This window comes from Amblyraja radiata, chromosome 13 (genome assembly GCF_010909765.2).
Source record: "Amblyraja radiata isolate CabotCenter1 chromosome 13, sAmbRad1.1.pri, whole genome shotgun sequence".
In the NCBI taxonomy this organism is placed as follows: domain Eukaryota; kingdom Metazoa; phylum Chordata; class Chondrichthyes; order Rajiformes; family Rajidae; genus Amblyraja; species Amblyraja radiata.
In genome coordinates, this window is record NC_045968.1 from 36,889,846 (window position 1) to 36,905,797 (window position 15,952).

A 15,952-nucleotide genomic window follows, 5' to 3' on the forward strand; every position below is an offset into this window, starting at 1 on the left:
TCAGACTCATCTTTGTACCGATGCCAGTCCTTTTCAACTCTAACTTTTGTTACTTATTCCATCCATCTGCCGACCAAACCCCCCCCCCCCCCCCCGGAAAACTTATCAATAGCTGGGCTTTGTCCCACTTTTCAAGCTTTCTTCTACATTCAGACTGAAGAAGGGTCCCGGCTCGAAACATTGCCTATCCATTCCTCCCACAGATGTTGCCTGGCCCTCTGAGTTACTCCAGCACTTTTTTTTTGTAAACCAGCATCTACAGGTGCTTGTTTCTACATTCTAGGTAAATAACTTTTAGGTAATAAACAAAATTGTCATTCTAAAATGAGTGTCAATCCAGATTTACGTGAGCAATCCAAGGATCCTGTTTTTTTTAGTATGCTTGGAAGGCATTTCAATGTAGAAATGAAGTATGACTGAATATTGATTTGCATTGCTGTTGGCGAACATAAATATTTTCAAAGTAGAAATGGTTGCATGCAGTGAATGGGAAGTAAGTTGGTTGCAGGCCTTGCATATAAACACTTGAGATCTGCAAGAGTGTCCCACCATAGCAAGTAGAGTCGAGAGTCATACAGCATGGAAACAGGCCCTTCAGGCCAAATCATCCACATCGACCAAGATGTCCCTTGAAAGCTAGTCTTATTTCAGATTCAGATTCAATTTTAATTTTAATTGTCATTGTCAGTGTACAGTACAGAGACAACGAAATGCATTTCTATTGACGTCATCTACACTTCAGGGTTGAGGGTCCAGAGGAGGTTTACAAGAATGATCCCAGGAACCAGGGGCCACAGTTTAAGAATAAGGAGTAAGCCATTTAGAACGGAGATGAGGAAACACTTTTTCTCACAGAGAGTGGTGAGTCTGTGGAATTTTCTGCCTCAGAGGGCGGTGGATGCAGGTTCCCTGGATGCTTTCAAGAGAGAGCTAGATAGGGCTCTTAAAAATAGCGGAGTCAGGGGATATGGGGAGAAGGCAGGAACAGGGTACTGATTGGGGATGATCACATTGAATGGTGCTGCTGGCTCGAAGGGCCAAGTGGCCTACTCCTGCACCTATTGTCTATTGAATGAGTGATGCTCCTATCATGAATGAAACTCCTTTCACTTATGACTTTACTGGACTTTATCTTGTTCTTCCCTTTATCTATATCTACATTGTGGGCGATTCAATTGTAATTGTGTATAGTCTTACAGCTGTCTGGATAGCATGCAACAAAAAGCTTTTCACTGTATCTGGCTACACATTACAATAAACTAAACTAAAATCTAAATTCATATCACTCGAGACCTAAGACTTAACCCATTCCACAGCTTCACAACGCTCTGACATGAAATTCCTCCTTATCTTTCTAAAGGTAAGTCCTTTTATTCTGAAGCTATGTCCTTTGGTTCTCGACTCTCCCACTAATGGAAACATCCTATCCACATCCTCTCTATCCAGGCCTAAATGGGACTAGCTGAAGAAAACCTTGGTTGACCTGGATGAGTTGGGACTGTTTCTGTGACTCTTAATTCGGGTCGTTGAATCTGCTAGTTTTCTTCCTTTGTTTTGGTTCTAGTGTAAATAAAGTAGATTAACTGATTATCTGTATTGCTGCTCTCTGCAGCCAGATTCTATTGTTATTAATGGTTATTTCATTCTTTTCTGGACATAATTGTCCATTCCCATTCATAGAAGTTCAAGTTCTTCCACTTCCACTTCCACTTCCACTTCCACTTCCAGTTCCACTTCCATCAACAAAGAAGTTAAACCGGAGACAAACGCTAACCTGGAATACCTCTTTGAAGCCATTGCTCAGGATGTCTTCTTGGATGAGGAGCTGAAGGAAGACCTTGTGAAGAAGTCAACCAGTTCAAGATACCTGGAGATGAAGGTATTGCTCTTGAGACTTGTGCCAAGATGTCAAGAATGAATAGAGAGTGGCACAGCATTAGAGTTGCCAGAGACCAGGGGTCGACTACGGGTGCTGTCTGTACGGAGTTTGTACGTAGTTCGGGGAATTATCAGGGAATAGGCCCCATATCTGAGGAAGAACAGGCTGGCTTTGGAGGGGGTCCAGAGGAGGTTTATGCAAATTATCTCAGGAATGATTGGGTTAACATGTGACGAGCGTTTGATGATACTTAGCTTGTACTCACTGGAGTTTAGAAGGATGAGGGGGCACCTCATTGAAACTTACCGATTAGTGAAAGGCCTGGATAGAATAGATGTGGAAAGGAGGTTTCCACTATTGGGAGAGTCTAGCAACAGAGGTCATAGCCTCAGCATAAAAGGACGCACCTTTAGAAAGGAAGAGAGGAGAATTTCTTTAGTCAATCTGTGGAATTCATTGCCACAGATGGCTGTGGAGGCGGTCAATGGATATTTTTATGGTGGAGATTGTCAAATTCTTGATCAGTACTGGTGTCAAGGGTTATGGGGAGAAGGCAGGAGAATGGGGTTGAGGGAAAGATATCAGCCATGATTGAATGGGAAAGTAGACGTGATGGGTTGAATGGCCTAATCTGCTCCTATAACTGATAAACATGAATATTTTAAAGGAGGAACCAGAGATAAAGATGACAGTTGTAGAACTAAGTGTTGAGGTACCTGAAGGAATGGTTACCATTGATTGCAGAAAGTAATCATTGATGCACAAGAAATGTGTAGTAGAGAATTAGTTGCATTTATATCTCAAACAAATTTCATTTGTTGCCCCACAGGAGGCAGGAAGTCATGATGTAGCTTTATAGGGCTTTGGTTAGGCCGCATTTGAAGTATTGCTTACAGTTCTGGTCGCCGCATTGCAGGAAGGGTCTGGAGAGAGTGCAGCAGGGGTTTACCAGAATGATGCCTGGATATTAGCTACAGGGAGAGGTTGGACAGACCAAAGTCTGTCCAACCTCTCCCTGTAGCTAATATCCAGGCATCCTGATTGTTTTCTCTGAAATGCCAGACGGTTAGGGGAGATCCAATAGAAGTATATAAAATTGAGAGGCATGGATAGGGTAGACAGTCAGAAATGTTTTCTCTAGGATGAAAATATCAAATACTAGAATGCATAGCTTTATGATGTGGGGCAGAGTTTGAAGGAGATGTGCAGGGCAAGTTTCTTTACATAGAAGGCAGTGGGTGCCTGGAAAATGCTGCCAGGGGTGGTGGGGGAGGCAGATACGATAGTGGCATTTAAGAGACTTTTGGATAGACCCATGGATATGCAGTGGGTGGAGGGATATGGATTATGTGCGTTGTGGGCCAAACGGCCTGTTCTTGTGCTGCACTGTTCTGAGTTCAATGTTGATTTGAATCTCTGTCTTTGACCTGAGTGTTAACAGTGTTGCTTTCCATGGACGTTGCCTGACCTAATAATGATAATAATAATACATTTTATTTCTGGGCGCCTTTCAGAAATCTCAAGGACACCTTACAGAGATTAACAAGAATAATAAAACATATAATCAGAATAAAATAAATAATAAAGACATCACAGAGACACAAATTAAAAACAGAATTCAGTCCAAAAACAAAAAAATCAAAAACACAGTGTGAAGAGAGAGCAGCGGCAGCTAAAGCGCGCCAGCGTCCACTCTCCCTTCCGACAGCCATCTTGGACAAAGACTAACAGGTTTACTTACAGACAAAAAAATCGTCCCCCCACAATGGATTACCACTGTGAGGGAAGGCACAATGTCCAGTCCCCATCCCCAGTTCACCCAAAGTCAGGCCTATTGAGGCCACCGCAATTGCCTCTACAGAGGCCCGATGTTCCTGGCCGTTCTCACCGGCGTCGGGAGAGTCCTCTCAGCGCCTGGACCACCTGGAACGGCCGCTTCCTGACTGGGGACCGCGGCTTCCGAAGCCGACAAGGCCACGCCGGTTTGGAGCACCCAGGCTCCCGATGTTAAAGTCGGCGCCGCCCGCTCCGCTCCGCAGACCCGCAGCCCGGAGGTGTTGAACTCGGTGGTCACAGCTCACCGGAGCTCCAGCGCGGCGACCCAGACAAGGCATCGCCCGCTCCACGAAAGCGCTCCAGCGCTGTGCCGCCACCGAAGCCGAGGTGCTGGGCGGTCCCCGCCAGGAAACGGCGCTCTAAGCCCGCTGGTAGGCCACGAGGACGGGTCGGCGGGCAGCCCGGAGAAAAAGCTGCCTCACCGACCAGGTAGGGACCTAGAAGTAGAATTGCCCCCTACCCCCCACATTAAAAAGTTCATTTCTCCAACGGACGAAACACAGGACTTACTCAAAACTTTTTTTAAAAAAGCGAATTAAACGGACGGTTGCTGGTTAGCAGCCGTTCCCCAAGATGGCTCCTCCTCCGAACCTACTGTGTGTTTCCTGAACATTTTGTCTGTTTCAGCATTAGCGGTTTTTTGAATTTGCTTATTTTTACAATGCTTCTATTCAAACATCAATGTCTTATTGATATAACTAAATGCATAAAATTAGTCTCAATTTTTACTTAAACCAATGGAATGTATTTTAAACATTAACAATAATGTTGTATTAATCTTTTTTATTCTCTTTTTATTTTCTCAGAAATTTCGTGAAAAACTCCCCTCCTACTCCATGAAGCGTGTAAGTGGCTTTTTAAAAACAAATAATGAAATTATACCATATAGAAAAGTTAAACTGCCTTCAATGTTTGGAGAGTGGGAACTATGTATCAATGATTTTTAAAACAATGGCCAGAAGCCCTATCCTAATATTCCAGGGACAGTAAAGGATGATTTTGCTGTAATTGTAAAACAATGCAGAGATATACAAAACGCAAAGTACTGAAGGAACTCAGCTGGTCAGGCTGCATCTGTGGAGGGAATGGACAAACAACGTTTCGGTCGGGACCATTCCTCAGTCTGAAGACCCAAATCAATTCCCCCCCCCCCCCCCCCCCCCCACAGATTCTGATTGATTCGTTGAGTTCCTCCAGCACTTTGTTTTTGCACCTGCAGTTTCTTCTCTCTGCTGAGATATACAAGCTGGATTATTTCTGGAAGTACAATGGAGGATGTTGATAACTTTTTATCCATGTGGTAAATTTTGGATTTAAAAATAATGAGACTGTTTAAAAATCTGTATTCAACCAAAATCTGAAGAAACACAAGATGAGATGGGTGTTGCAAAGGAATAGGTTGCACTGCATGGAGACACGAGTCTAAAGAAGGATCCCAATCCAAAACATCGTCTGTTCGTTTATCTGCACTGATGCTGTCTGACCCGCTGAGTTCTCAGTTCTTTGTGTTTGCTCAAACTTCACTCCACGTTTAGCTGGAGCTTGTTTCCAGTTTGTAATGTGCATTTAGTGACAGTGCTGAGGGAAGCTCCCTGCCCCGTGTGAATACATTAATGGTTCAATGCTGCTTTATTTGTCACATCTGCAACCGCACCATGAAAATCAATTTGCATATTTACATATGCGGGTGCCCCCCTGTTTAGGCACCGTTTCCAAAGTCCCACGGGAGCGGCGCCCGATCCCGGTAAGCCCCAGGTCCTGCAGGGCCACTCTCCGTCACCTTCGATCGGATCGGCCCGAGAACTCTGCATTACTGTGTATGGTGTTCAGTGTACCGTGTAAATATGCTGCTGCAAGTAAGGATGTCATTGTTCTGTTGTTGGTACATACGACAGTTAAACGCTCCTGACCCTTGACTCTTGCTCATGGGATAGGTATTTGATGGTGGCTGCTGCCAAAACTAAGACCAGTTGCTCGAATAACTACAAACTTAATTTCTCAATGGAATTTAGCTATTAGCAGATTTCTGCTGATCGCAGCGATAACAAATTGTCCATGTCCCATCGATCAGTGCAGAGCTGTGACCACATTAATGAAAATGTCACTCAGCAGGTCGTTCTAAAGAGGCTGCAGTATCAGCAGGCTTTCTGGATTTGACTGTGCATGGATAAATGGGTGAATTAATAATATCTTTGCATCGGCCACTAACTCTTCCAGTTAGAACAACTGATTTTGCTTGTTAAGTTCTCTTTTTACATTTAATCTGTTGTTCCAAGGGCTGGATTTCATAATTGAACAAAGGACCACGTTATAATTATATTGAGGGATAGAACCCCGGGTTTGATCCTGACCTCGGGTGCTGTCTGTATGGAGTTTGCACGTTTTCCCTGTGCCGGCATGGGTATCCGCCAGGTACTCCGGTTTCTTCCCACATCCCATAGACAGCTGGCTTGTAGGTTAATTGGCCTCCGTAAAATTGCCCCTATCTTTAATCGGCCTTCACTGGACTTTATCTTGCACTAAACGTTAATCCCTTCATCCTGTATCTATCTGTACCTTGTGGACGGCTCGATTATAATCATTTATTGTCTTTCAGCTGAATGGAGAGCACGCTGCAAAATAACTTTTTCTGTACTTTGGTACATGTAATAATAAACTAAACTAAGGGGTGGATAACAAGTGGGTTAACATAAAACTGGTGTGAATGGGTGGGTGATGGCTTGCACAAATGTCAGTAGCCAGAGCTGTTGCTCCCAGAAGAGCTAGGTGAGGGATGAATATTAGCTGGGACATCCTGGGGTGCCTGGATATTTTATCTTCATCTATTGTTTTTTTTAAATTGACAACAGCACCTCCATTAGTTCAGTCTGTGCCAATCAGCCTGACTGGGATCTTTGGAGTGGCATCTGATGCTGCAGTTCTTCTGACAATGTTTTTGTACAAAAAATCAGGAGAGGCATAGATGAGGTAGACAGTCAGAGACTTTCCCAGGGTGGAAATGTCCAACACTAGAGAGCATAGCTACTCGGTCAGAGGGGTAAAGTTTTAATGGTGATGCGTGGGGAAGTTTTTTTACAGTGTGGTGGGGGCCTGGAACAATCTGCCAGGGGTGGTGGTGGAGGCAGATACGATAATGGTGTTTGTCTTTAATACAGGCCCACGGAAATGCAGAGAATAGAGGAATATGGATCATGTACACACAGATAAGATCAGTTTAACTTTGCATCAGATTTGGCACAAACATTGTGGGCTAAACGGCCCATTCTTGTGCTGAATTGACCTGTATTCTATGTATAGTAGCAGTAATATTGAGCTACAGCTGAGTCGAGAGATAGGAATGAAACAGCTAAATCTCTATGTAATAAAAAACCTTGCCCCACGCATCTCCATTAAACTTTCCTCCTTTCATCTTATAGCTATGCCCTCTAGTGTTGGACATTTCCACCATGAGGAAAAAGACTGACTATCTACCCTATCTATGCCCCTCAGAATTTTATATACAAAGTGGGAATTAAATGAAGTAGAAAGCAAAGGTCAGTGGCCAATATGATGCAACATTTTTCCCCATATTGTGATAGGAACATTGACATCTCAGCACGATAATATCTCAGGTGTAAACTTTTACTGACCTTTTTTGCAAAACTGCATTGCAGGAACTGGTCGACCTGATCAAAGCGAACCAGGTGGTTGTCATCAGTGGAGAAACGGGTTGTGGGAAAACCACGCAGGTGACCCAGTTCATTCTGGACGACTACATCGAGAGAGGAGTGGGCTCTCTGTGCAGGGTTATATGCACCCAGCCTCGTCGGATCAGCGCCATCTCTGTAAGTCCCTTTACCTTGCGATTCCTTGGTGCAGCGGTTGCTGCCTTACAGTGCCAGAGAGCCGGTTTCGATCGTGACTACGAGGGCTGTCTGTACGGAGTTTGCACATTCTCCCCGTGATCTGCGTAGGTTTTCTCTTGGTGCTCCTCCCACGCTCTGAAGACGTACAGGTTTGTAGGTTAATTGGCTTTGGTAAAATTGTAAATTGCCCAAAGTGTGTATAGGATAGTGCTGGTGTTCGGGGATTCCTCGTCAGGGTGAACTCGATGGACCGAAGGGCCTGTTTCCGCACTGTATCTCTAAAATTAAAAATGCCACTGGGTAAAATATTGTGACACAAAGCAAGTGTAATAATTCTCAGGTGAAGAACTCTGAAGAATCAAGGATAAATGCCATTTGCAGCCGTCGGCTCCATCTGGTCGACCCCCGAAATGTCGTCCCTCCCCTCGGCCGGCCACCTTCAACATTCTTGCCCTGGGGGAGGGGAGGGGGGGGGGGGAATTGGTCATGTTGGTTTACAAAAAAAAGCACAAAATGCTGGAGTAACTTAGTGGGTCAGGGAACATTTCTGGAGAACATGGATAGGTGGCGTTTTGGGTTGGGGACCTTCTTCGGACTCATTCTTCTTGATATGTACAAGGTTCTAAGGAACTTGACAGGAGATGTTGAAATAGTTTTGGTGGAGTATGAGAATTATCAGGCATTGTTTCAGAATAAAGAAAGATGGGGTAAAGAAGAATTACTTCTGAGGTTGATTCTTCGGAGTTCTTCACCTCTGAGAATCAGTCTGAAAAAGAGTCCCAACCTGAAATGTCACCTATCTATTTTCTCCAGAGATGCTGCTTGACCCGCTGAGTTACTCCAGAATTTTGTGTCTATGATATAAACCAGCATCTGCAGTTCCTTCCTAAACAGATTATTGAGGAAATGCTGCAGGATAATGAAAACATGCAGCAGCAAGTAGATTTTTAAAAGACTTGCCAACATTTTTTTTAAGTTAATCTGTTTTATGAAGTAGTAATGCTTCAGTTCAATGTTTTTGTGCTTTTAATTATTCATGTGGGTTCTGGAACAAGTATCTAAACTGGGGGAGCGGGAGAGAGAAAACCAGCTTGGCTATCCTAGAGTGCAGTATGTTCTGTAACATCTTTAATCATTTACGGATGAAAGAGATGGTGAGCTTTCAAATATCTAACATTCTGTACTCTCATCACCAGCTTCACTTCACGCTGGCCGCCAGCATAATCAAGGACAAGTCCCACCGCGGGCACTCCGCTTTCTCCCACTTCTCATCAGGCAAGAGCTGCAGAAGTATGAAAACGCATACGTTCTAGGAGTAGAATTCGGCCGTTCGGTCCATCAAGGCTACTCCGCCGTTCAATCATGGCTGATGTATCTTTCCCTCTCAACCCCATTCCCCTGATAGGCAGCAGATGTTGGGAGTTAATTGCATCCTAGAGAACAAAAACTTGTTGGTCAAAGGACATGGGAACAAATGTTGGTGAACAGGAGGGTGTCAGGTAGCTCAGCGCCGCAATGGTAGCGTTGCTGCTTTACAGCGCCAAAGACCCGGGATTGATCCTGACAACGGGTGCTGTTTGTACGTTCTTTCTGTGACTGCGTGGATTTTTTCCGGGTGCTCCTGTTTCCTCCCACATTCCAAAGACGTACAGGTTTGTAGGTTAATTGATTTTGGTGTGTTGGATAGTGTTAGTGTGATCGCTGATTGGCGCAGTCTCGGTGGTTAGAAGGGCCTGTTTCCGCACTGTATCTCTAAAGTCTAATAGATTTGATGTACAGATGGCCCAGTGTCGCACTGAATGGCCTGCTACTAATGTTGATCATTGTTGCACCTTCAGATCGCTGAGAGAGTGGCGTCAGAAAGAGCAGAGGCCTGTGGCGATGGAAACAGTACTGGCTACCAGATTCGGTTACAGAGGTCAGTATCAGCTGCTTCTAGTCTTTTGCAGAGAGACACAAGGAACTGCATGTGCTGAAATCTTGAGCAAAACACAAAGTGCTGGAGTAACTGCGGATCAGGCAATATCTGTGGAGGGAATGGACGGGCAGTGTTTTAGGTCGGGATTGAAGAAAGGTCCCGACCCAAAAGGGCGCCTATCCATTCTCTATCAAAAGAGTGTGTGTGAAGGAACTGCAGATGCTGGTTTAAATCAAAGATAGACTTAAAATGCTGGTAGACAAAATTTTTGGAGAAACTCAGCGGGTGAGGCAGCTTCTATGGAGCGAAGGAAATAGACGACGTTTCGGGTTGAGACCCTTCTTCACTTAAAATGCTGGAGTAACTCAGCGGGACAGGCTGCATCTCTGGAGAGAAGGAATGGAGAGAAGGAAGGAATATCTGAAGAAGTTAGCTGATGAGCAGAGTTTCTGATGGGCAGGTGCTATAGACCTTCAGGGGAAGGTAGACACTCCGCATGAGTCTCGGGCAGATGGGGCTCGTTAGCCTGGGGAGGCAGTCCATCTAGGAGAGGGAAAACTCTGATTTATAACCTCCACTGCCTTGTGGCCATATCCAGTCATGGAAAAGCCTCCAGGAGTAAACCTTAAGAAATTCTGGAGTCGGAGCCCCGAAGGCAGTTCGTTCGTTGTCGCCAACCTCGCTCTAGCAGCTGCTGCGACGGTGCTGGTGCCAAACTGTAACGGCCCTACTGCTCCTTTGGATCGATCAGTGATGTGGAGAAGGGGGGACGAGCTGCATGGGCAACAGCCGGTCCTCCATATGTCATAGCCCAGGCTTGCATCCGCACCTGCAAAATAGGGTGCATCACTCATGGTCAGTCATGACCGAGGGGGCCTGCTACAAGTGTTTCTGTCATGTCTGAAGTGAAATCAGTAACTGTTTACCGTGCCTTGAATGTCTTACAATTTTGATTCATCTGGTTCCTTTGATGTTTTATGAACTGTTTGATATGTTCAAAGAAAAATGACAAATGGGATGGATTGGACCTGTACAAAATTCCCTTGCACCCATTTTGGTGATTGCAGCAGTGTTTAATGTTTTAGTGAGCCCCCCTCCCCCGCCAAGAATGTTTGAGTAAAACACAAAGTGCTGGAAGAACTTAGCAGGTCATGTAGCATTTGTGGGAGCTAATGTACAGAATATGTTTCAGGCTCGGGGTCCTTTCGTCTGGTGGTCTGTCCATTCCCTCCATAGACGGAGACATGAGGAATTGCAGATGCTTGCATCTTGAGTAAAACATACTACTGGAGGAACTCAGTGAGTCAGAGAGCAACTACGGAGGGTGAAACATGAGGACACGGATTGACAACATTTTGGTCTTCAGACTCCGAAGAAGTCTCCCAGAAATTTTGCCGATCCATGTCCTCCAAAGGTGCTGCCTGACCCAATGAGTTCTCCAGTACCTTTTGTTTTACACAGTCCTTTGTGTCCTCAGGATATTTGCATCAAGCTTTTCACAACCTCGGAGGTCCCGAAACACTTATCACCTTGGGACAAAGACAGGGTAGTAATGTAAGAAGCTTAAAATACAGTGAACGCTCAAAATGCAATCTAATTGTTGCCAGATAAACCGCACGCTGCTTGTATGATAGATATTATCATAAACCAGGAATCGTAATGAAAATGTTTTAAAATAATTTCTGTTCAACCTTGCACCTTGTATCAATTTAAATGTAGAGATTCTTTGATTCTGAATGCTTGCTTCTCGTGAGCAGCACATATTTGCCTTTCACTCTTCTTCCTGTGCCATATCACACCTTTTTACAGAGCTATATTTGATCCTTTTTAGTCCTCCAAGCTGTCACTAACACCTTCTCAATTCAATTGTATAAATTGGAGTTAAAAATGCTTGTTCCACGCACTAAATAGCTAATAATGTGCATCACTTCAGTGAATTTTGAACAGTTTAAATAAGATTCATTGCATTGGCTTCATGTTGTGAAGGCATGTTATATTTGTCTTGTTTCTTCAGCTGCTTCTGCCAGTACCATAGATAGGCACATAATGCTGAAGTAACTCAGCGGGCCAGGCAGCATCTCTGGAGAAAAGGAATTGGTGACGTTTCGGGTCGAGTCCCTTCCTCATATTTGGTTTATTGATCTTGAGTTAGCTAACTGGGCTCTGGGCATGCATACATAAATATCCATAAATTCCTAAGTCATAGGAGCAGATATAGGCCATTCGGCCCATCAAGTGTACTCCGCTATTCAATCATGGCTGATCTATCTTTCCGTCTCAACCTTATTTTCCTGCCTTCTCTCCATAATCCTTGACACCCTTGTTAATCAAGTATCTGTGATCTCTGCCTTAAAAATACCCAATGTCTTGGCCTCCACCGCCATCTGTAGCAATTAATTTACCCAGAAAACAAAACTGTATATATTGCAAACAATGTGATAAATAGCTAATAGTGTGCATCACTTCAGTGAATTTTGAACAGTTTAAATAAGATTTTTAGGCCGTCTTTTTTAGGACTTTACGCATGCTTTGCAACAAATGAAGTAGCCTTTTTTTAAGTGTAGTGACTGGTAATTTTGTTTGATAATGCCTCGGCGAAATCTACTTTGTTAAAACCACTATACATATACAGGTTGCTGTTATAATTATTGGAAATGTCACAGACGGTGCGGTATAATGGCGCAGCTGGTAGAGCCGCTGCCTCACAGCGCTAGAGACGGTGCAATCCTGACCTCGAATGCTTCCTGTCCGGAGTTTGCATGTTCTCCATGTGACCACGTGGGTTTCCTCCGGGTGCTCTGGTTTCCTCCCAAATCCCAAAGATGTGCAGGTTTCTAGGTTAATCGGCTTCTGTAAATTTCAACTAGTGTGTAGGAAGTGGATGAGAATGTGGGATTACATAGAACTAATGTGATCGGATGATCAATGGTCAGTTGACTCAGTGGGCTGAAGGGCCTATTTCTGTGCTGTATTTTACCCAGCGTCGGTGAATCAAGAACCAGAGGATATCATTTTAAGGTGAGGCAGGAAAAATTTAACAGGAAACTGAGGGGCAACTTTTTTACACAAGTTTACAGAGGAGGCAGTTGAAGCAGGTACAATTGCAATGTTTAAAAAAACATTTAGTCAGGTGCATGGCTAGGATAGGGGAGATTTAGAGGGATATGGGGCAAATGCAGGCAGGTGGGACTGGTTTAGATGGGGCATGTTGGTCAGCCTGTTTCCACGCTATACGACTCTAGTCCCATTTGCCTGTATTTGGCTCACATCCCTCCAAACCATTCTAATCCTATGTCTCTTCTGGCAGCTCGTTCCAGATACCAACCATTTGCTGAATGAAAAACTTGCCCCTTGGGTTCCTATTAAATCTTTCCTGTCTTATCTTAAAACTATGTCCTCTGATTATAAATTCCCATATACCGTGAAATAATAATTATTCCCCTCATGATTTTATACACCTCTTAAAGATCACTGCTTAACTCCAAGGAATAAAGTCCTAGCTTGCTTAACTACTCCTAGCTCAGGCCTTAAGTCCTGGTAAGATCCTCATAAATCTTCTCTGCACTCTTTCCAGCTTAATGACATCTCTTTTTAACTTAATGGCAGCTTCATGGTTTTACTCATGATAAAATAATATATACAAAACGAAAAACAGTGCAAAAAACATTTCACACAATCTCAGTATCTATACATTCTATAGTGTTGTACTCAGTAGTGTTCGCATCTGTCTTTAAACAAAGCACTTTTATCACTCGTGCTATCCACTTGGCAACTATTATAATTGGAGAGGTTGGTGAGCTGCACTGCAGTTACTAGTTCAGGCCTTCCCTTGATCCAAGTCCTCACCCATAGAAGTTCAAGCAATTGTGCAACCCAGTTCATCACACAAATCAGCCTCCCTTCCATTGACTCCACCTACACGTCATGCTGCCTCGGCAAGGCCACCAGCATAACCAATGACCCGTCTCAGCCCAGCCACTCCCTCTTCTCCTCTCTCCCATCAGGCAAGAGGTACAGAAGTATGAAAACGCATACCTCCAGATTCAGGGAATTTCTTCACAGCTGTTATCAGGCAACTGAACTGTCTTCTCACCAGCTTGAGAGCGGTCCTGGCCTCCCATCTACCTCATGGGAGACCTTCGAACTATCATTGGACTTTATTGGACTTTAACTTGCACTAAATGTTTTACTCTTTACCCTGTGGATGACTTGATTGTAATCATGTATAGTCTTTGACTGGATACCATGTAGCAAAACGTTTTTCATTGTACCTTGGTACACTTTACAATAATAAACCAAACAAAATGTGTTCATCTTAACTACAGCTACATATTAGTGATGATAAAAGTGGGTGGTTTTGCAGATAGTGAAGATGGTTGTGAAAAATTGCAGCAGCATCTTGTTCTATTGGGCATGTGGGCTGATGAACCGTTGATGGAAGTTAATGCAGAAAAATGTGAGGTGTTCTATTTTGGGAAGTCTAACATGGACAGGACTTACACAGTGAATGGTAGGACTCTGGGTAGTGTTGTCGAGCAGAGGGATCTAGAAGTGCAGGTGCATTGTTCCCTGAAGGTAGAGCAGCAGGTAGATCGAGTGGTCAAAAAAGCTTTTGGCCCATTGGCCTTCATCAGCCAGAGTAATGAGTATAGAAGTTGGGAGGTCATGTTGCAGTTGTATAAGACTTGGTGAGGCCACATTTAGAGTATTGTGTTCAGTTCTGGGCATCGTGTTATAGGAAAGATGTTGTCAAGCTGGAAAGGGTACAGAGAAGATTTCCGAGGATGTTGCCAGAACTAGAAGGTCTGAGTTGTCGGCAGAGGGTTGAGTAGGCTGGGACTCTATTCCTTAGAGCGCAGGAGGATGAAGGGTGATCTTATAGAGGTGTATAAGATCATGAGAGGAATGGATTGGGAATGCACAGTCTCTTGCCCAGAGTAGGTGAATCGAGGACCAGAGAACATAGGTTTAAGGTGAAGGGGAAAAGATTTAATAGGAATCTGAGGGGTGACTTTTTCACACAAAGGATGGTGGATGTATGGAGGCAGCGTTTATCCCAACATTTAAGAAACAGACAGGTGTATGGATAGGGCAGGTTTGGAAGGATATGGACCAAATGCTGGCAGGTGGGACTAGTGTAGCTGGGGCATGTAGGCTAGCGTGGGCAAGTGGGCCCTTAGGGCCTGTTTCCACAGTGTTACACTGTGACTCTATGACTCTGACTGCTGCCAATTGATTGGTTTGTATAAAAATGATATATGAAACTTCTTTAAATCTGTCAACCGTTCTTTGCTATTAAACTAGCCTTAATTTATTTCCCTGCCCCATAATCCTCCAAATTGACAGTGTTCCATCATCCCTCATTTGCTTCACTCTGCTATTGGTAACCATGACTTCAATTGATTAAGCCTTGAGTTCCCTGCCGAACGCTGTTCCCCTTTAAAATTCTGCTTGCGACTTTCCTTAATTGGGAAGCTTGTCGTAATATCTCCCCCTTTGACTTTAGTTTAGTGTAGAGATACCGTGCGGAATCAGACATTGCGGCCCACCGAGTCCGCACCGACCAGCGATCTCCGCATAGTAACACTATCCTACACACACACGGGACAATTTACACTTATACCAAACCAATTTACTACTATACATGCCTGTACGTCTTTGGATTTTGAACATCTTTCCCGTCTTGAAGCCTCTGAAGTATTCTGGGAAATCTTATTCCTTAAAGGCATTAAATAATTATGCATTGGCATTCCTAGTTTACTCCCATTTGTGTAGTGTTTTGGGGAATTTGAAATAACATTAAAGGGAATATATACATGCCTAGAGTGTTATTCAATGCCCAATTCTGAGCAACATGGTTTATAATTGGCGGGCTGGAGCATAATATTTTGCTGTTCTGCTAATTTTGATACTCTTCATGCTTTACAGTCGCATCCCACGCAAACAAGGCTCCATTTTGTATTGCACCACCGGAATTATTCTCCAGTGGCTCCAATCGGACACGTAAGTACACATTTAATTGGTAAATTGCTGCACATTTTCGTATATTCAATTGAATTCCATTGCAAGAAAATAAAGTCGCAAATGCTCTCAACTTGTCAAGTTTCAATTTTTTCCCCCAAACTCTGGTCTTGTTAACAGATTTTAAAATCTCTTTCCAGTCTTTTGTCTACCATCAGTCACCTTGTTCTGGATGAGGTTCACGAGAGGAGCTTACAGTCGGACATACTGATGACCATTGTGAAGGACATTCTGTCCTTCAGATCGGATTTAAAAGTGATACTAATGAGCGCAACTCTAAATGCTGACCAATTTTCAGAGTACTTCGGTGAGTGGAATAGAAAAACTCCAGTGGAACCTCAGCCTGTTGGATTGCTGTCTACTGCTAGCACTGTCACCCAATTAGTCGCAGTGTGGTGGGTGTATGGCAGGCAGCAGTCCAGCGAACACCCAGCAAAGCCAAATATATCAAAG

The 15,952-nt window shown here is 44.0% G+C and overlaps 1 protein-coding gene across 1 annotated transcript in view; it reads left to right on the forward strand.

The window, feature by feature from the left end:
- Positions 1-15,952, forward strand: part of dhx36 (DEAH-box helicase 36) — a 60,865-nt gene that overhangs the window by 6,861 nt on the left and 38,052 nt on the right. Inside the window, exons 3-8 of the mRNA XM_033031801.1 lie at positions 1,681-1,879; positions 4,522-4,560; positions 7,369-7,539; positions 9,399-9,478; positions 15,407-15,481; positions 15,640-15,806. Of these exons, the coding sequence (XP_032887692.1) occupies positions 1,681-1,879; positions 4,522-4,560; positions 7,369-7,539; positions 9,399-9,478; positions 15,407-15,481; positions 15,640-15,806 (731 nt within the window). The remainder of the gene's footprint in view (positions 1-1,680; positions 1,880-4,521; positions 4,561-7,368; positions 7,540-9,398; positions 9,479-15,406; positions 15,482-15,639; positions 15,807-15,952) is intronic.